At 39.2% G+C, this 21,874-nt stretch overlaps 1 protein-coding gene across 1 annotated transcript; it reads left to right on the top strand.

Annotated features, from left to right (window-relative positions):
• The first annotated feature begins 983 nt into the window (after positions 1 to 983).
• LOC101853277 (hydroxymethylglutaryl-CoA synthase 1) lies at positions 984 to 20,667 on the top strand. The gene is made up of 9 exons (XM_005112007.3): positions 984 to 1,126; positions 3,762 to 4,216; positions 6,342 to 6,467; positions 6,931 to 7,095; positions 7,661 to 7,817; positions 8,237 to 8,407; positions 8,849 to 9,081; positions 10,014 to 10,150; positions 15,429 to 20,667. The coding sequence occupies exons 2-9, from the start codon at positions 3,769 to 3,771 to the stop codon at positions 15,483 to 15,485; spliced, it is 1,494 nt and encodes a 497-aa protein (XP_005112064.1). The 5' UTR covers positions 984 to 1,126; positions 3,762 to 3,768; the 3' UTR covers positions 15,486 to 20,667.
• The last annotated feature ends 1,207 nt before the right edge of the window (positions 20,668 to 21,874 follow it).

Here is a 21,874-nt window from a genome sequence, read left to right as displayed (position 1 = left end):
TACTACTACTACTACTACTACTACTACTACTACTACTACTACTACTACTACTAAGCTTACAACAACAAAAAACCCAACAACAACAGGAAAATAATTGATCTACTGTTGAGCTACTTTCACTTTAAAAACAACAGGGGTTGTTAGCGCTAGCCACTAGCAGAGCAGGAGGGAGGACTTTGGACTTTAGAAGGCAACGTAGGCAGTCGAGTTCCTCAACCAGAACTGTTCATGTTTCAATGACCCCCTGACGTATTTTACGTTCACAGGCCAATCGTCTGCTGTGTTCTAGAGTTCTTTGTATTGTTTTAGACATTGTCAATTTACTTGACCTATTTCTCATGAATCTTGTGAATAAGATTTCCGTGGAAACACTGAGAGACAGAGAGAGAGAGAGAGAGAGAGAGAGAGAGAGAGAGAGAGAGAGAGAGAGAGTAGATCTAATAAAATTGGTGGGTATAAGAGAAATAACAAGCCGTCAAATTTGGGTTGGGTTGGACAAACTTTCAAATTTTTCCTTTGCTATAACCCACTAAAAATACATGTAGGCCTACTGAACCTGTCTTTTCTCTTTTCTTTTGTTGACAGACACGCCCCAAAAAAGCAATCAGCTGATCCTCAGGTTACTATGCATTGGGTCGGCCTGACAAAAAACTCCCCCAAAACCCAAGACCAAAGCACTTTGTAAAAAGCTCACGTTCCGCAAGGAAAACCCTTGCATACACTGCATCTCTGATACAACATTGCTTTAAAACATCAGTAGAGAATTGTTAGCCTGCGTAATCTAATATTCATAATTCCCCTATTTTTAGTTCTCCGAGAGCGTACATGAAAAGGAAGCGAAACTAGGCTAGCCTAACTTTCCTCATTGGACCGGAACATCGTACGACTGTGGGATCACCGTATTATTATTACATTCTGCAGTTTCATTGGTTCGTGAAAAATTAGCGCATGCGTCAAAACTGTTTCCGTTTTTACTACGCTTATTATTTCTGCTTTTCTCTGACTCAGTGTAGTGGGATTGGAATCATCACACGCGTCTCTTTGGACAACGTATAAAAACAAATTGTGTTGGCCAACTACTTTGGTGACTGGTACACTTTTTTAGTCTTTTGCTGTAAAATTCAAGGTAAGTTGCAATATGTTTCCCAAAGGATACTGAAGGTTGTCACACGCGTTCTGGTAAGAGCGCATTACTAACTATTAGATCAGTTGAACCATACAATGACAATGAGAAGCCGTCTTATCAAGCCACAGTCTACTTTCGCTTTATGAAATGATTTTTAGTAGACCGGCAGATCAAGCATTTTAGGAGGTGCGGTAATGCTGTCTTAGTGTCTCGGCTTGAGCGTGGACAATTATTATAATTGTTGGATTCTTATTTCATATTGTAGCATTAGAGTTCTAGAATCTAGATCTAGATCTAGATCTAGATCTAGATCTAGATCTAGATTTCTAGTAGTTAAAACCATGCTATAAAAAATCCTCTTCCGACTTGTGTTAGATCCTCTATTTTCCTCCGCCCCGCCCAAGCCCAAGGCAGAGAGCTTTCTAGAGATCTCTAAACCTCTGCAGTCTGCAGGCTTTGAAAATTCCTATTCTAGACTAGATTCTAGATCTAGTTAATTAGGCCTATTTATAAAGGCAGGGTTGGGTCATTTCTTACTCCTCCTAGGCAAAATTGTATCCATCCTCTGTCTAGAATCTATTTCATCCTCAATTTTGACCTGGAGAGAAATAATATCATTAGGGTCTAAAGTGTCTTAAGCTTTTAACCATGCAATTTAAAGTTACGTTTCCGCGTAATTCTTTCGTGTTTGTGGAAATGCAATCCGACATATATTACATTTTTAAAACCGCTTGTTTCGTGTCAAACTGATCTATAAAGCATTACCCAAACGAAGAATTAATTTATCTTTGACTTGCGGGTCAAACTGAAAGCTTGTTAGCTTACTTCGCTTACTTTTGTATATTTGGCCCGTGCCATAACCATAGTACAATAATAACTTCTCATCGGACGATGGTACCGTCCAACCATGGTTACGGACCTCTACTACCGGACGCTGCCACTGCCCATACTTGGTTAAAGAGTTTATAATCTGGCACTGCCGTTGATCCTAAGGGGGTGAGTCAAAGACAAAGTAGATCTAGATTAAATATCTATTTAATAAATAAGGCGTGTATTGACTAATACTCTATATCAATGTTTTTTCCTAGGCCACGTCTATTCTCACCCCGGAATAGCGCAGTTGTAGGCTTCTCACCTGGGGTGAAAGGGCGAGCCTTTTGGCTATTCTCACCCGGTGTGCGATTACCGTGATACCCAGTGTAAACCACAGAATTCTACACTTTTTATTGAATTCTGTGGTGTTAAACGTTACAGCCCTCTTATGTTGAAAGCGTGCAATTTTGTCTGTGGGGTAGTGAGAGAGAGAGAGTAGCCAAGATCTAGTGAGAACTTCCGGGCAAAACAAAATGGAGACTGGCGTAGATCGGCTCGATTAAAAAAGTGAAATAGCCATCTTTGTTGACCACCAAATTACTTTACTTTTTTGTTAGATAACATCATTTTTTTTCTATGTTTTTGTCAATTTGATCATCCATGCTGATAGACAGTTTTCAGAAATTTTAAAGAAAAACAGAGGTCTTGTTTCACACTGGGTGAGAATAGCCAACGCTGGCAAGTCTCACCCGGGGTGAGAGGTCGATCATATTTTTATCCAAAACAAAGTGAGAGATGTGCTGCTATTTTTCAGTACAAAATGAGCAGTAATATTTCACTTGATTTTAACAGGGGGGAATGCCCCTTTCACCTGGGGGGAGGGGGGGCTGTATAAATTAACCAACCTTAATTTGATATTTTACAGTTTTAATTTTATTTAATATTTTCTTTTGCTTGCCACACATCAAAAATCGTAGCTTGAGCAATGAAAAGTTATCAATTCGAACCAAAAGTAACCTAATCGGTGGAGCTAGAACCCACTCTAGGTAACCGGTCATGAAATGACTTCGCATTATAATCTCTCCATTTAATTAAACGTAGAGTTTTGAAGGATCAGCTTTCTTTTTAAAAAGTTTTTTAAATTAAATGTTTGTCTTAACTGTTCCATAGAGTTGAACAATAGTTTAAATTAAAAGCAAAAACTGTCTGGTAAAGAATTAATATGGCTTTGTTTGAAAGTAAGGGTCTAGTAGCTTTTAGCAAAATTGCAGTACCGTACATTTCTATTAAATTAGCTAATTTATTTTTAACACAACTAATATAATATAATGATCTTTCCAATCACGCCTTTCATCAACGATAATGCCTAAAAACTTTGTTGATCTGACTCGATAAATTTCAATATTGTCAATACATGATATTTATGAAGGATGTAGCTGATCAAGTAGGCACGACGACTCGCACAGCCAATGTACTTTTTTAAATAGCTCCAACTGTCCAACAATGTTAAGGGAAATAATGGCTTTGTGTGTGTTCTGTGTACGAAAATTGAATATGCATTACACACCTATAAGGCCCATTTGCTGAGTCTTTGACTTTTCTCTCTCTCTCTCTCTTTCTCTCTCTCTTTCTCTCTCTCTCTCTCTCTCTCTCTCTCTGTCTCTCTCTCTTCATCTCTCTCTCTCTCTCTCTCTCTCTCTCTCTCTCTCTCTCTCTCTCTCTCTTTCTCTGTGCACTGTTTTCTTACCTTGCCTGAGACTTCCTAAGTCCTTCAGTGTCCAGTTGGATCTAATAATGAATTGGAACTTTAATTATTTCACAGAACGTTCATGATGCCAAGTTCCTCAAGCGTCAGTCATCAAGGATGGCCACAAGATGTCGGCATCGTTGCCCTGGAAATTTACTTCCCCTCCCAGTATGTGGACCAGACACAGCTTGAGGCATTTGACGGCGTCTCAGCTGGGAAGTACACCATAGGTCTTGGCCAGGGCAAGATGGGATTTTGCTCTGACAGAGAAGATATCAACACTCTCTGCTTGACAGTGGTGCAGAGGCTCATGCAGAGAAATAAAATTGGCTACAATGAAATTGGCCGCCTGGAGGTTGGTACCGAGACCATCATTGACAAATCGAAGAGCACAAAGACCGTGGTCATGCAGTTGTTTGAGGAGAGTGGTAATACAGACCTTGAGGGTGTGGACACCACTAACGCCTGCTATGGAGGCACCGCTGCATTGTTCAATGCTGCCAACTGGATTGAGTCTAGTGCTTGGGATGGTGAGATGCTCAGCTAACTTCTTTACAATGAATGTGTTTACTGTGTTTGTGACGTGGGGTGTAGGTGTTCCTTCAGTGTCGTTATCGTCTTCGGTCAAGGAGAAAATGCATCGCTGGTTTCTGTTGAAAAACCTTCACACTTTGCAGATTTATGTATTATTTTTGTTCTGTCTTAGAATTATTGTGAACATCGTCGGCTGAGAAGCAGGATATTGAGCAAACAGGATCTTACTTGAACTGAAGTTACTTGTAAGTCAATCTGATGAAATCCATTTACTTTGAAAAGAACAGGAATGACCTCAGTGGGGTCTGTTCTGGCTGAATCAAGAGTTATTGATGGCGGCAAGTCTAAATAATCTAAACGTACGGCTGTATTAGTCTTGACTTCTGAAACATCTAAGATCCATCCTTTTGTTCTCTTATTTTGACGCACATGCCTAATGTGGTCTTTGAAATTCACTTGTGATCTCCTGATTGCTGGATTAGATGTTGCCATCTGATTAGGTGCTACTGTTTGTTTTATTACTTGATTAGGTGGCTTTTGGGAAAGGGGATGTTTGCTGAGTTCTGTCTTGTGAAATCATGAGTTGTTAGGGAGACTTCTGTAACACTAAAATACCTGTTTTTACATACATTATAAGGGAAATTTTAAGGTGAAGTGGGATGGTGAAAAGTAGGGCCATAGGATGAAACCACTGTGTTTCCTTGTCTGTGGTGGTGCGTCAAGCTGTTTCAGTCCTTCTAAAACTATTTGCTTAATGTGTTAGTTGCAACGATGGTTTTGACTCAGCAGTTCATCTCTTGGATTGCATTTATTTCTGTAATTCATTTTTGCTTTGTTTAGAGTTAAAATTTGTCCCGGTCTCATTTGATGCTTTTAAGAATCATTTTGTTGGTGGTTGGCAGGTGCATCTGGTTTGGGTTTCTCCATCTTTCCTGTCAAACATCTATCATCCTTATATCTCCTTTTATTTGTAACTCATTGTCTGACCTCTCTACTAACACTTTTTCTATTCTTAGACACTTACACGACCTTTTTGTATTCTTTCAAGTGCTGTGCGGAAAAACTCTTTCTAAATGAACTAAGAATCACCCAAAAAAAAGTCTCTGTTGCTTGCTGCGTTTTATATTTTTGTCTTCTAAGGTGAGGTCTTATGTTACTTTCCTTGACAATTGTTAGTTCAGGCTTTGTTGTTGACAGCTCTGCTTTTGCTTCTGAACTATGCTGGTATCCCTGTTATCCTGTTTACCTTTTATATCTATGTTCCTTGCAAAATGAGGCTGTTGGCATGCAGACTCAATATGTTACTGCAAGTTTTTCTGTAAAAAGCTATGTCTCCCCTTTATCCTGTTACATGTTGTTTTAGGTTATGCAAAGCTCTCAGGTACAGATGTTTGTGAAAACTCAGTCTAATCAAATTCTGATGTGCTGATATTGATACCCCTTTTTAATGATTTTATATCACTCGCTTCTCATACAAGTTTTTATGTTTAAACAAACCTTGTCACTTGTATATCACGTATTGTATTTAATTGTGGATTCAAAACTCTGCAGTAACAGATATCTGAAATGTCATATCTGCCCACAGTCATATCAATCCCTGGTGTGATGATATGCTTGGTTGCATGGTTGCCTTTCAGTCTTTTATGGGTGGGTGGTTGGCGGGTGCTCTGGTATGGTTTGCTTTTTCTTTCCTTTCAATCATCTATCGTCCTTTTCTCCCCTTTTTCTTTTTTATGTTTGTTACTTGTAACACCTCTTATCTTCTCTACTAAAACAAAACAACAAAAAATCAGTCTTATGTCTTATGGGTAGTTGATGGATACTTGCTGTTTGTGCTGAGTCAGGTCAAACTGCAATATAACTATTTACTCTCACTCTTGTCCCACATCCTGTTATGAAAAATCCTGCAAGTCCCAAGTATTTTTATAATGCTGTAAGGTGTCAAGTGTTAGGTTGGTGAGCGTGCTTTGGTGTGGTCTGCTTCGTCTGTTTTTAAAAAAAATGAGTGTTTCTATTTTGTAATTAGTGTCTGTTGACATGTTGATTGGCTGTCAACTGCTATTCAACTATTATCTGCTCAGAATCATAGATAGTGTATGCTTGTCTTGTGTCATGTTTCAGGTCGCTATGCACTGGTGGTGGCTGGAGACATTGCCGTGTATGCCACAGGAAATGCCCGTTGCACAGGAGGGGCTGGAGCAGTGGCCATGTTGGTGGGGCCGAACGCTCCCCTGGTGTTGGACAGAGGTAAGATTCTGGACTCGGATGGTTTGTGGGTGCCCGGTCTTGTTGGAGTTTGTTTTAAGATGTCTGGCCTTGTAACGTCTTCACGAGAATCCTAACCCTGTTTGACCCTGAGCAATTCCATCTATCTGATTATCAAACTGATTTTTTAAACTCAGTTTTGTGATATTTTATAGGTTAATCAGGAGTGAAGTTATAGGGAAGTTTGTGTTGCTGAAATGAGGATAACAAAATAATCTGAGCTGTGTACAAATTTAGAATTTAATAACGTTCTTTGTGCTAGGAGTTAACTAACCTTTCAATTCTGAAGAGGGCTATAAACTTATAAAGTACCTCGCATAACTCCACACTTTTAGAGTTTTGTCAGTTCAGTGCTCAGATAAAAGTTCAAAATTTCTCCTTAAAGTCTAAGATTGTCTGAGTCTGAGTCTTAATTTTTTTTCTGTGACTTGTGTTGTGTAACCAGGAGTGCGCAGCTCTCACATGCAGCACGTGTACGACTTCTACAAGCCCGACATGAGCTCCGAGTACCCCACAGTGGATGGCAAGCTCAGTATCCAGTGTTACCTTCATGCCTTAGACATGTGCTACCAGCGCTACACAACCAAAGCCGTTGCTGCAGGGATCCGACGTAAGTTACTGCTTATCTTTTCGAGAAAGAAATAGAGATCGTGGCACAAAACATGAGTCATTTTAGATCATGTATATTTGTGTTTGAAACAAATTTTTCTCGTGTCCTAAGTGCAGGGGAATGTAAAGTATTTCCCTGCGTTTAGTTTACATGATATATCAGTTGTCTGAAAAGAATTTCAGGTTGGATCGTTTATATCGAGAAGATAGTGCTTAAAGATAATTGCTTTTATAGACACGTTTAGTCTTTTTGATTCTTGTCACCCAGTGTAATATATTCTGAAAAGTTCTCAGTACCTTGAATTGGTTTATTTCCCTCATCTTATTGAAATTAAAAGCATGTGGGACATATTGATGTGCAATCTTTTAACACATCTTACCTAACAAACTTTTTACTCTAAAGTTTTTCCAAACCATTTTGTTCAACATCAAACTGCCAGTTGTTACTTCTTTCTCATATTATAATAAAGGGACACTTTAAGGTTTTCATATGATATTTTAAAATATTTTTTGTCTGCTTTGAAGAGAACTGCAGTGTTAATTTAACCCTTGTATTTGCTTCTCAGCTGGCAACAGCACTATCGACATTGGAGATGGCTTCTTGTTCCACTCCCCTTACTGCAAGCTGGTACAGAAGTCATTTGCCCGCCTTTTGCTCAACGATTTCCTCAGAGATCCGAATCCAGATTTCCAAGGCCGATACAATGGGCTAGAGGCTTTCAGGTGAGTATTTTGAAAAAATCTTGCTTGATTAGATAATACCACAAAGATATAGATCTATTATTATGTCACATGACTTTTTGGTATTCAGCTCTTGATATGATGACACATCACATGATGTGTAGCTAGGTAGCTTGTAACAAGCTTCTTGAAATGATTAATGAAAATGATTTCCTTTCTGAACATGACCTGGAATGGTTTATAGCTGTTAGTGCGGTTTAGTATCCCCAAAAAGTCTCATGATTAGACTTTGGGCCATGTTGCAGATGACTTGGGTTCGAGTTCTACTTAATTCCATTGTTGTTTGAGAAGAATTCTTAAGGGTCAGCACTCTGTTATGCTGAGGTGGATGTCAGTTAATTTGGAGGTATCACCATTAAACGACTTATGTTGCTAAAAATCCATTTTCATTTTTATTTCAGAGAGATCAAACTGGAGGACACATATTTTGACCGGTCAGTAGAGGGAGCAGTGGTGACCGCAAGCAAGTCACTTTTTGAGGGCAAGACGAAACCATCACTGTTGGTAGCCAACCAGGTGGGCAACATGTACACACCCTCCCTCTACGGTGGACTTGCCAGCTTCATCGCCAGGTCAGTAGAACTGCACAATAAGGTTGCGTAAAAGCCTCTTTGATGCACACTCATACATGTGCGTGCGCACGCGCGCACACACACACACACACACACACACACACACACACACACACACACACACACACACACACACACACACACACACACACACACACACACACACCAACTCACAAACAGGGACTAACTGTTTCACTTTCCTTCTAATTTTTCTGACTGACTGACTGTCTTGCATTTTCCCTTGCTGTCTTTTCCCCAGCTCTAAATAGCTGTTTTTGTGTGGATGTTGCTGTGGTGATGATGTGTTTCTATTTACTCAAGTTGGAACTCACATCCATCCCTGATTTGAAGACTCCCAATGTAACCGTCAACTTTTCGTTCTATCTTATAACTTTAGCCTGTTGGAAAAGTGAACTAAATTGCCATTTCTCTGTATTGCAGTCACACCCTGGACTCCATCGCTGGCAAGCGTGTCGTGCTATTCTCCTACGGCTCTGGCCTGGCGTCCACCATGTTCTCCATGCAGTTCTCTGACAACAAAGCCCCGTCAGGAGCCCTGGACAAGCTGGTGTCCAGCCTGGCTGACCTCAAGCAGCGACTGGACAGTCGGCAGTGCGTTCCCCCACAAGACTTTGACAGCAACATGAAGCTCAGGGAACAGACTCACCATCTTGGTATGGCTAGTACATCATTTTGTCTAAAGGGAACTTCTTGGGTTTTTGGTTTTTTTTTTTGTGTTTCCATTCAGAGAAATACGATTGCAGTGCTTTGCCTATATCCTACCGTAAAGTAAAAATTTTTTTGAAAATCAAGTTCAGCAGAATTGTAAAGTTTATTCTGGTCAACTCAACCTGGAAAGGGATGGGGGTTGCACCAGTAGCAGATGGGTTAATCAGGAATATATAACGAGCAGGCTCAGAAATAAATACTTCACTGATGGCAAGGAACTGAATATTGATTTATTTTGTCTTGATATTTTAGTTAATGTATGCAATCTTAATTTAGTGTAAATGCTAAGCTGTTCGTATGTAGTAGGGTGCTGATTGACTTAGTATGGGACAAACTTTTAAAATAAAAGAACATAATAGTCTTATTCTCTCGTTCATATGTTCCTTGGTGAAGTATTTAAGAGTTGTAAGATTGATAACCACATGCCCTTTGAACTGACACACACTAGAACTTTTGGGTATCTCTGATTTTGTCACTTTATGCTCAGCACCATTGATTTATTGATGGAAAGAAAGCATTTGAAGCCAATTGCTTGATTGACATGTCTGAATCATACATTGCACCAATGTGCCTTGTGATGTGGTGTTAAAAGTTTGTCCATTAGTGTTTGTAAGTACAGGTCTGCCAACCGGTCCCTGGACTGTCTTGAATTGGGCATTGGGGAATTTAAGAGAAAGAAGACTACACTGCATCAAAACCAGCCCATTTGATATAATTTTGGGTCATTGTTCTAACTGTCATGCAGTCTAATGGTATAAAGTTGGGTGTCCTTTATTGGGTTTTGAAAAGGTTGGCAAGCCTGTAAGTACCATTAATACTGGAAGTCTGCTTTCTATTATTATATAGTAATCAAAACCATTGCTCCTGCCATTCCCAGCTCCATACACACCAGTGGGATCTCTCTCAGTCCTGTTCCCTGGCACATGGTACCTCTCTGAGGTGGATAGCATGCATCGGCGGAAGTACGAGAGAACATCTGCCAACTCAGGAGATGGAGATGTACAAATGGCAGAGGTCAGTACAGCTGTGAAATAAGTGTTAAGTGGACTTGGCTTAATATGGTGTCAAGGGGACAAGGGAATGCTGGATAATTAATAATAATAGTAATAATAATAGATAGCATTTGTATAGCGCATATCCCCGCTCAACAGCAGGCTCTATGCGCTTTACACTATATTATTACCCCAGCAGACCATAGTACACTCCGAAACATTCTCAGCTTCCCGGGAAGCATACAGTGCGAGCAGCCGATTAAGCGCTCAAACACTAACAAACTGACAAGATCTTTCGCTGTCTATAGCCGGGTACCCATTCTCACCTGGGTTAAGTGAGGAAAATTCGTGTAAAGTGCCTTTCCCAAGGACACAACGTCGGGCCCACGGGATTCGAACCCATGACCTTACGGTTGCGAGTCTGAGAGCCTAACCACTAGGCCACCGACGCCACATGCTAATTTAGTACAGTCGAACCTGTTCAAATGGCCACCTGTCCAAGACGATCACGCGTACAAACGACCTCTTCTCACTTTTCTTCATGTTTTTTCTCTCTTTTAATGGCAATGTTCATGCAGTCCATTTGTCTTAACCACTTTTCTCCTTCCCAGTGGTGGCCGTCTTGGATAATTTCAACTGTATTAAAAAGTGTCTGGCCAGTTTCCCAATGTTATGATCAGGATATTCAAGACAAAGGAATTACTGTGTTAAAAAATCACTTTTGGTCCTCAATCCTTTTAAGCGTAGTCCACTGTAATTTGTATGTACTCTATTTGATGACACAGACGCCTTTTTTAAACCTGGTTTTGGTTCGGTAAGGGTGAAGTTTCAAATATTCTTTATCTTTCTGTTTTAAAAAAAAATTCCCCTGAGAGAGGTTGTGCTTGTTTATCTGTCTGGTCCTGTCTATGAATAAGAAAAAATTACACAAAATGAGATGACTAATTTCTGCCAGTTCTGCAGTGACAGTGTAACACAATCGATATCATCAGCAAGCTGTTCAAATATACCAAGCCCAGAAAGCAACATTTTTCTGGAGATAAAAACCTGTTTCATTTGTTCAACGATTGTGCCTACATCATTTATCTTTTCTTGCTTTTTTTTCCCCCTCCAATATTTAGAATTGGAATTTCGACCAAATATTTCATGAGCACATACAACACTGAATCCAAGATGAAGGAATTGTAATGAAAAAAAAAAAGTAAAAATTTTGAGCTTTGTACATCTGAACCCCCACCCATCGTAATATGACTGGCCATCCCTCTGACCAGCTTCCACTCATCAAGAGTGGGGGAACAAACTAATCTTCCTCGTCAAAAATTTTTGGCACTGTGTTAAAGTATGTGAATGTTTTCCCGACTGCCGTATTGATATATGAGCCCTCTTTAAGGAATGTTCTCAGAAGTAGATAATTACTGGTTCATTAGCAAGCATTAGCATCTAATTAATTTTTAACTGTCTGAGTTGAAGATCCAGAATGTTTTGAAGTTGATACTGCTGAGCCCTGCTACTCTTTATTGGAACAGTGACCAGTTTGTTGATTCTCTGGTATGGCATGGCCTGCTCGATTGACTGTTTTAACCACCCCGGGGGGGGGGTAGTGCTACTATGACTGAAGTGTGTTTAGGCCATTCCCAAAGGGGGGACATTAACATGTTCTTATGCTCAGTTGAATTGTAAATGGGCTGATTCATCAATGTCATGCTCATAACTGTGCCTGAAATGCATACAGGAAACTGCTGCTTTTTCTTTCCTAATCCTTACTATCGTCATTTTCCCCCTACTTCTCTTGTATGTTTGTCTCTCCCTTGTGACCCGCTATTTCCGGGGTGCCTTGATAGTCGAAGCAGACTTTGTGCTGTTGAAGCAAGAGAGGTAAACAGAGTAAGCCTGGTTCCCTCTACCGACTTCTCTGTTGACATCCATCCCTTGGCGCTCATATGACCGTATGCAGTTGCGAACACCGTAAAAACTCTACTAAAACTTAAAAAAAACTGAACTGTTTTAACCAGCCTCTTTGTTACCTGTATGATGAGTGCTGTTAAGTCATTTTTAATGTGACAATGGAGGCAAGATGATGCTGTGACCAACAGCACTGATCATGCTTTGCGAAGTTGGAGGACCAAAAGGACGAGTGCTTTATGTCACTTCTTGTATTGGCTGTACTGTTTCTGTTAGACATGCTTCGTAAAACTGATTGTTTATTCAAATTTAATTCTTTCAATTTGAAGAAATCTGCTATGTTCAACTTTTTTCTTTGGTGTACCTTAGACTATCTAAATGAAGTTGGACACAAAACACCGTAGAGGTCATTTAGAGCAGGAAAAACATACAAGACAGACCAAAGAAGAAGAAAGTAGGACCTGTCAGTGGTGTCTTCTTACTACCCCCTTCCTTAGCTTTGCTTCTCTCATTCAGAGCCCTAATACTCTCCAACAACACTGCTGTATTCAAGATGGGGGCACTTTTTAATCCTGATTTGTGCAGATGCTTTTTTTTTTTTTTACTAGAAAATTAGCCAGGGAAAAATATTGCTTTCTTTGTTTGCAATGGAAAAGTACAGGAAAGCCCTGATAACATGAACATCTTGGTACCAGACAATTTCTTTGTGTGAACAAAGTTGAGGTGCAAAAGAGTGGGGGGGAAATAGACTAGATTTCAAATGCTTTCGCAGTAGCAGGAATTTTTGTGTACGACTTCACTTTAAATTGTCTATTGTAGGTGGGTCCTGGCTGCTCTTGATGTGGTTGTCCTCCTACTTCTTGTTAGTATTACTCTTATACTCATCCGTCCTTATTTTGTAGCTATTCGCCTGCCTGGCTATCAACTGTAATTCTATGCTGTACAAAACCATGTCTAAGGGATAATTCATAGGATTGCAAATTCCATATCTAATGTTACCTTTAAACATTGACAGATGCCATTATTGCTTGCATTTATCAGGTATAGATCAATAATATTAATTATATTTGACACTGTTTACAATACATGACGTCTGTGTTGTTCTTATACTTAATATCAATAATAATAATATTAATATCATTATATATATTTGCATATCCAGTGCTGTAGCTGTTAAGCAACATTGCATTATTACCCAAGCAGACGCTAGAAGTGGGTGGTTGGCGGGTGCTCTGGTGTGGTTTGCTTCTTCTTTCCTATCAAACATCTATCGTCCTTATCTCCCCTTCTTTTTTAAAATGTTTTTTTTACTCTCTTGTAACACCTTTAAACTTCTGGCGCTCATATACGACCTTATGCAGTTTCGAGCACCGTAAAACCTCAACTAAGACTAAGAGACCCTATATCACTCAGAAACATTCTCAGCTTCCCAGGAAGCACACAGTGGACTTTTTCACTACACAGAGAGGGACCTGATCACGATGATTCAGTGTACAGCGTAATTTGACCGTGCTGATTTTGTAATATGAAATTGACAAACAGCGTGTTTTTTAACGCTTTAAGTCTCGGTGTTGAAATACTCCAGGCTGTCTCTCATGGCTATCCTGCTGTCATTGTGGCTTGAGTCTCAAGTGGTGTCGGGTTACATTTAAATTAAAACTATCTCAACACCGCAGTAGCTACAAACATGGCGCTTTACCTGGGTGACAGCTGCTCTGTGTCAGCTGATGCTAATGAGGGCAGACTTCCTAAGTTTGTGTCTCTGGCCGAGCAATACAAGCTGAGTATTGCACAATGTTTTCCCCTTGGATGGGAAAATGTCTCTCAAGTCAGGGATGGTTGGACTTGTTTTGTTTTACCCACATACAAAATATTATGTTTCCCATATTTCCTTGACTTCACAATAAGCAGGTGGGTGGTTGGCAGGTGCTCTGGTGTGGTTTGCTCCTCCTTTCCTATCAAACATCTATCGTCCTTATCTCCTCCTTCTTTTTTATGTTTGTTACTCTCTTGTAACACCTCTAATCTTCTGGCGCTCATATGACACCCCCCCCCCCCCCCGGGCAGTGCCACTGACTGTAGTGTCTTTAGGCCATTCAAAAGGAAGACATTTCTCGTTCAAGCACAGTAGAATTGTAAATGGGCTGATTCATGTCACACTCATAACTGTGCCTGATCTACAACAGGGAACTGCTGCTTTTTCTTTCCTAATCCTTACTATTGTCATTTTCCTCTACTTCTTTTGTATGTTTGTCGCACTCTTGTGACCTGCTATTTCCGGGGTGCCTTGATAGTTGAAGCAGACCTTGTGCTGTTGAAGCTAGAGAGGTGAGCAGAGTAAGTCTGATTCCCTGTAAAGACTTCTCTGTTGACACCCACCACTTTGCGCTCATATGACCTTATGTTGCGAGCGCTGTAAAACCTCTACTATAATAATAAATCATATGACCTTATGCAGTTGTGAGCGCCGTAAAACCTCTACTATAAAAATAAACCATATGACCTTATGCAGTTGCGAGCGCCGTAAAACTAAAACAATAAGGAAAGCAAGCCCATTATTGCTCATAGACTTGTTTCGGGTGAAAAATAAACAGCAATTTAAAAAAAAGTTTTTTCAAGGTCTGAAATTTTATAGTTCGAACTCGGTTTTTTTAATGTTGAGTTACGTAACAGTTGACCTAAAATTATGATACCTGCTAGTAAAGTTATTGATTGTAATTAGTCTTGGGAAGGGATGTGTACAGAGCAATATTTCTGAAAGTTTTCGTGTAGTAGGGTTGCGAATGGAAGTTATGAAGCGTGTTGATAGGGGGTGTTTTGGGGGGGGGGGTGGTTTGATAAAAAAACACAGCTTGTGCATTCAACGTTCTGGGGATCGAAGTAGTTCCCAGCATAAAGAAATCCACAAAATTTATATACAAACATTCTCAGAATGTCATTCAGTTACTCATACTGACAGTGACCTGAGGATCATTATTATTTCCTAGCTATAGGGAGGTTGGAGGGCATTTACTTTTTTGTTTTTGTCCTAGATTTTTTCCTGAAAATATCCGCAAACATATCGATATAATGCTGGGGGTTTTTTTTTACTCACGTAAACCCTTTTTACCGTCTTTGTGTCCCTGTTTCTGACTCATGCTCACTGCAGGTGGTAGGTGAGGGCTCTGGTGTGGTCTATTCTTTCTACTCCTTTTCAATGTTGCTGTTGTCTTGTAGTGAATCTTGGCAGAATTTGGCCATTATAGTGTGAATTGGCTGTAGCAGTCTTTAAGGGTTAAACAATTACAATATGTAGTGTTCTTAGATTTTCCTATAGCGACGGTATTATGTCCCAAGTATATTTCTGTTTTGACTCCCAACTGGCTGCCTCATGAAAGTATTATTTTGTCTCTCTGCAGGTGAAGCAATCGTCCAACGTGTCGGCCAGTTCTCAGAGTGCGTCAGCCAGAAGCTAACCTGGACGCTTCTTAGGTCATTGCCTTTTTACATATATTATTGTGACAGAACTTTGCAGAAATGAGGCTTCAGTCGTTGAAAATGAAACAGAAATTAAAATAAATTGGTGTGTTACAATAGTGATATTGTATTTTGTATCGGCACGTTTGGGGTTAGGGATGTCAATAACTTGTGTCGAAAAACGTGAGCAGATGGAAACGTATGTCTTAATTTGTCCTTTCTTTTAAACTTTAAGAGATTTTACAGTGTTATCTCAGCGTCTTTAGCCTTGTTTCAGCTTGACGTATGACAAATATATGCGACATAGCAGTAACAGTGCTTTTCAGCAGTGGAAAATTAATTTGCACAAATATTGCTCATTGTTTTAGGATATTCTTTTTATTTGTGTAAAAAAAAAGCAAAAAAAAACAACAACCTTTATAGCAGAATGTGGGAGAAAATGGGTCATGTAGAAAATGAGTGATTTATTGAGTTCACACAGTTCACTGGCAGAGTGGCTGTTGTACATGTGTATGTGTGTGTTTGTAAGAGAAGTGGTGTTACATTGAGTTGTGATGCTTGACATGTGAGATTTTGAAACTCTCTTATATAATATATAAATTCAGTTGAGTACTCTCAGAAATTGACAGACATCTGGGGTGTACATGTTATGTTCTTTACCATGCTTGCAAGCAATGTACTAATGTTTTCCTGCATGGTGAAGGTATTCTATTGAGTAGCTCCGTCTTTCCACTCGGATGTAGTATCCCATGAAGCTTGGGTTGGCCTCCGCAGGGAGTGTCAAAGGAGCCCATTTCATTCATCAGTCTTCTTAATTGTGTCTGTGGGGGTGTAAATTATTTACAATCTATCTCAGAAGTTTGTAGTGTTGAAAGACAACAGAAGAACTTTAAATCAAAGTGAAAAAGAACTGAGGAAGGGATGTGTTTGGCGCTTTTTTGGGGTTAGTTTTCATGTAGTTGGAATGTGAAGACAAGCCTAAAAGCTTGTTAAGAGGGTTTTTTTTAAGCTCGGTTTCATACCATCAAAGTTCCAGCAAAAGAAATGGTTTCCACCGTTGTAAACGACTCAAAGGACTGAAATAAGGGGGTTTGGGATGGGGTGGGGGGGTGTCATGCATAAAACGGCATTCGTCAGCTGATATTATTTATGTTCATAATATTCTGCTTATTGAAGGCTCCCATTTTTCAGTTTGACTGTCAGTGTGGGGAGATACATACTATTCCTTAAAAAATTGTCGTCATTAATAGCACGGTTTCCTATTTGGTGATGGACATCATCAGCACCATGTATCTCCACCCCGTACATTGTTACTGAATTGTGAACCTAAGTGCATGTAGTATTGAAGTCTGGAAAGTGTAAGTATTGAAAGTGAAATGTCTGAGAAGTTTTGACTATTACTGTTGCTTGTTTGATGGGGAGTCACTCTATGGATCTTTTCAGAATTAATCAAATCTGATAAATCTGAAATCGTCCTTATCCCTCCTCCTTCTCTTTTGTGTTTGTTACTCGCTAACACGTCTAATCTTTGGCACTGATATGACCTGATTGTGTTGCAAGTGCCGTAAAACGCTTACTATATCAAACAAACATTTTGTGTTGTAGGCTGTTCAGCAAAATGTGGAGATCTTGTCAAGTTTGAGCAGAGCCCATTTATGTAAAGAGGTTGGCTCTTGATTTTGCAGTATTCAGAATTGTACATGAGGGAAGAGTGAGAAGAGTGAATGAACTGTATTACTGACTTTATTCTGTGCTGTGTTCTTGTTTTTAGGGGTATTGAAATGTCTCCCAACCTTAAAAGTTCGAATGATTGTTGTCTGTTGTTGTGCTCTTTTAAGGTCATCTTGGTTTGTTTTGTTTTTATTTCTTTTACCCGTTCTCATGGGCTTTTCCCAGTCGTAAAGTTTTAGGTTTGCAATCAAAGTTCATAATATTTGCAGCTATGTTTCAATTTATTTGTATGTTGTCATTCTTATCTGTCATACAACAACAACGCTCATTTTTAATTTCTCACATCCTTTTTTTTGTTACGTCTACTCGGCTGCATTCCTGGTACTTGTTTTGCTTTTTTAAAAGTCTTTTAAGCTTTAATGAAATCCTTTTCGTAATGACATGTTTTGTGTTACTTACGATGACTATGTTGATCTCTCAGGTAAAGCTTTCATTTTCTTAATTACTAGTTCCTGTTGACTTTATTCTTTTTGTAATCTTTTTTCTTTTACCATAGAAGCTTACTTTGTTCTATTTGTTAAAAATCAATCAGTCGAAGGGTGCAAACAGTGTAAAATGATTTTATAGTTAAGTTGGCCTCGCCTTTTTTTTCTTATATAATGTTAGTATTTTGTGCTGTATATAAATAATTATATTTACGGGAGGGCTGGGGGAGATAGTCAGGCAATCATGTTTTATTGCTTAGGGCAGCAAATGGTCGAATACTCTCTCAGCTTTCAGTCTCTTGGTGCGTGTGTGTGTATGAGAAGTCCCAAATGAATTTTTTATGTATGATGGTTTTCATGTAGTCAATTTTGCGTTCAGTGTCTGTGTACCCTGATTGTTTTTTTTGTTTTTTCAGTGTTGTATTTTTGTTGGTTTTTCCCTCCTAGAAGTGCTCTGTGCCATGCTCTGAAGAGAAAAGTCAGTATCTTTACAAATTCATTACATTTTTATGTATCTTTAGTTTACATGTGGCTTATTTTTGTAGATATTGTCTTCAATAAAGTCCACAGTAAAGTGATCAAACGACAAATACAAACTGCATGTGTTTTTTGAAGAGTTGTAGTTGTTTTGTTTTTTTTTGTAACTGTTGTGCTTTATTGCTTGGAGATTACTCTCAATTTAATGTTATTAACGATTCGACACAGATGAAAGAACACACAGATTTACATTCATGTGTACATATGTATTTTATAGTTGTGTGTAAGCACACAGGAAGATACACATGCCATAGCTATTTTCTATGAAGTTCACTTCTTCTAAACTCGTACTCTTGAGGAACGGAAAAATCTTTGCGGATTAAGAAAATTCATAAAAATGGACTTATCTGTGGCACCGTCCATAGTGATCAAAGCTATCATACTTGTATGCACTGTGAGGTTGACGTTGAACACCTCACATTTACAACAAAAAATAAGTTTTGTAAATTGGGGAGAGAGGAGGGTTATGTGTACTCTTGTGATATTTCATGTTAGTTGCTTTTTTTCTCTCTTCTTTTTATACAGATTTAAACGGGTGGGGTTTTTTTTCCCTCCTGTATTTAACACTCTTAAATGCGTTTTGTATCAATCCTTTTGGTCTGAATGGGATGAAAATTCTGTTTTTGCCTCTCCCCCGCCCCCTCTCTCTCTCTGGCTGGGCCAACATATAGTCTTCAATAGGAATTGAATTGAGAATCAAAAACTTAGTAATACCATATTAGGTTATACATTTGCTGTAAACTGACAGAAAAGAATAGCCACCATCAAGGTTACGGTTGGCCAAATTGTTGGGAGTTTTTTTTTTAACTTAACAATATACATAATATAATAGTTTTCACTGATATGCTGTATATTTTTATGAAACTTAAAGCATCCTTGAAATTTGTAGGCAGTAGATGCATGTGTAGTAAAAAATTTTGTGTCCTCTGGATCTTTGTGTGTAGGTTTATGTGTATGTACAGTCCACCATGCCAATCATTACTTTTACTTTTAGCGTACAATCAAATCGCCTCGTGACATGCTTGCTGTGCCCCAGACTCATCATTATCTCGTTGGACCAGATTCTCATTGCCATAGAGCGACACCTGTGAATGTTATTTCTTTACATTGTTGTATTGTGGTTTTTTGTTGTTGTTTTGTTCACTGGTTTTTCTTTGTTATGAGCACTAGTCTTATGGTGAGGAAGGAGGTACCGGTTGAAACTACACGCTGGTTTAGTGGTACGTCATGACAGTGTATCTTGATATAAATATATACAGATTCTACAAACATTTTGTGTTTCTTTTGTCATATCATGTGTGAAGAACAGAAATACTTTATTTTATTTTTTTTTGCAAGTGAAAATGAATTGGCTGCATTTGTAGTTATATAAAACTGTATACTTGTCAGCAGTAACTGTTTATCTCGGTATGTACTTGCTCTGTGTTTTATGTCAGTCATGACTACGTCAACAAATATGTACAGTTTAACCTGATGTGGCTACCCACCTTCTATTGCAGTGGTTACGTTATGGGGAGGGGGGGGACAAACAGTCGTTTTTTCTACGTAATTGGCCCACATGATAGCTTTGGCCTCACTTTTAGTATATGGCTTCTTCCTGAATACAATTTTTAAAAAGACTTAAAGTAATAACTTTGCTTTTGAATGCTTCTTGACCCCATAATAAGGGAAATAATATTAATATCCTTGTCGAAGGCACTTCAGCCAAACATTTTTAGAAAGAAAAAGTGCACACAAATTTGACAATTGGCGTTGTCAGATTTGCAGGGTTTTTTGGGTTTTTTTTAGTTCAGAGGGATTTTTAGTTTCTCATAAAAATATGAACCACATGTATACTGCTCACTTTACACAAGTTTTTCTGTGCATGTTTTATATGAGAGGAGACTCTGGTGCTTTGTGGCTGTATCTGAATGCATCTGTGTCATTGATGGCTATGTGTCTCGGTATACTAAAGACATGAATGTGTATTTCTTCTGCTCAGTGTAAAACTCCCGTCATACACCACTTTTCAAAATTATATGACCTTATTGTGTTGTAATTGTAAGTGCTGTAAAACTTTTACTAAAACTAAATTTTTCAAAATGGCACATACATACATATTATATGTCGGAGTCTTACACCAAGCAGATGGTTTATTAAAAGTACAGTGTAAATCTTTGCATTGATGTGAACCTGAGTGAGCACGGATCTGGAGGTGGTGGCGATGTACTGACTGTGATGTCGACGTGTGATACACTGCAGTACTTAGATTGTACGGATGTGTGTGTGTCGGTCGATGGATCAGACTGGGATGCCGGGCAAGTCTGGGAGGTTTTGTGGATGCTGGATATTATTTGCCTGTGTTCTGTTGTGACTTTCTTTTGAGCCACATCAGGTCAGCGCTAGACTCGAAGGTCGTGGATGATGTCATCACAAAAACTTTCAGTGTTGTCGGGCATTTGAATCTGAGCGTTTGTGCCAATAAATATTCATAATATTCTTACCTCAACATTGCCTTTTGGTTAATTATTTTTGTGTTCTGGATGAAAGAACAGGGGGGGGGGGGGGGGCTTCTCGTGGTCTAAAGGGTAAGGTGTTTGCTTCTCATTCAGTAGGTCATGGGTTCGAATCCGGATTGCAATGGAACATTTTCATCTCTAAAATTTTCTCTTTTCACATCCTTTCCTGCTCTACTCTCTGACAACGTTCTGTCGTCTGCTTTCGTTTCTATTTTCTACCGCCACCTCACTTCCTTTGCCCCATCCTTTGGGCTCCTGGCTCTTTCTGTGGCCTTTTTACTGCTACTCCTTGGCTCTTTCTTACTGCTGTCTTTCAGCCACACTCCTGGTCTTATGGTAGGGAAGATCTACACCCAACCTTGGACAAGGGCGAAAAATCCCGGATGACCCGTGTGCAAATTACGCACTTTAAAGATCCCTCGGTGGTCCAAAATCGATAAGAGTAAGCTTCGGCCGCCACCTGGGCTAAATAAAAAATTTCCAACCTATCGAAAGTGTAAAAAAATGTTTCCTGCGCGCTCGTATGACCTTATACAGTTACGAACGCGTAAAACACTTACTCCCCCCCACACACACACACACACAAATACATCAACCACCAACCCAATTTCTCATCTCTATCACCATATGGCTATTGACCCCCCCCCCTCCCTCCATACACACACAAAAAAACTACTAGCCTACATGTAATTGCAAATAGTTGAACGAAGTGCATCACTTGTGGGTTTTACTTTTTTACTGTCCCTCTTTTAAGATTCTTGCCATTGTTTATTAGGTCTTTCTTTTTTCCTCCACTAAATAACTTTGTTGATGTGCATCTCTCTAACTGAAAGAAGAGTAAGACATACACGTCTGGTTTTTTTCCCCTTTTAATAAGATTAAGACATATTATGAGACGCGGGTTTCTAAACATATTGTTCGGATGTGTAGTTCCTCGGTGGTTGGCTCCTTACTGTAAAAAAAAAAAAGTGATGGGATGCAATACGCCCGCTGACAAGATCTGACCGTAATATTATCGAGCCGCCAAATATTCCTCTTCCAATGGTTTAGGGTATCTAGAAACCTGACAGTGGATCAGGTGAAAGTATTTTTGTTGCTGTTTTTAAATTAATTGCTCTCAGCAAAGCATAGCCACAACTCTATTGTCAGCTCTTCTTCAAGAAAAAAATCGTGAGGTTCTTCAGGTAGTGCAATATA

The sequence above is a fragment of the Aplysia californica genome, unplaced genomic scaffold (assembly GCF_000002075.1).
Source record: "Aplysia californica isolate F4 #8 unplaced genomic scaffold, AplCal3.0 scaffold01163, whole genome shotgun sequence".
Lineage (NCBI taxonomy): Eukaryota > Metazoa > Mollusca > Gastropoda > Aplysiida > Aplysiidae > Aplysia > Aplysia californica.
The sequence above is the reverse complement of the archived record's forward strand: the minus strand, read 5'-3'. Positions and strand labels throughout refer to the sequence as shown.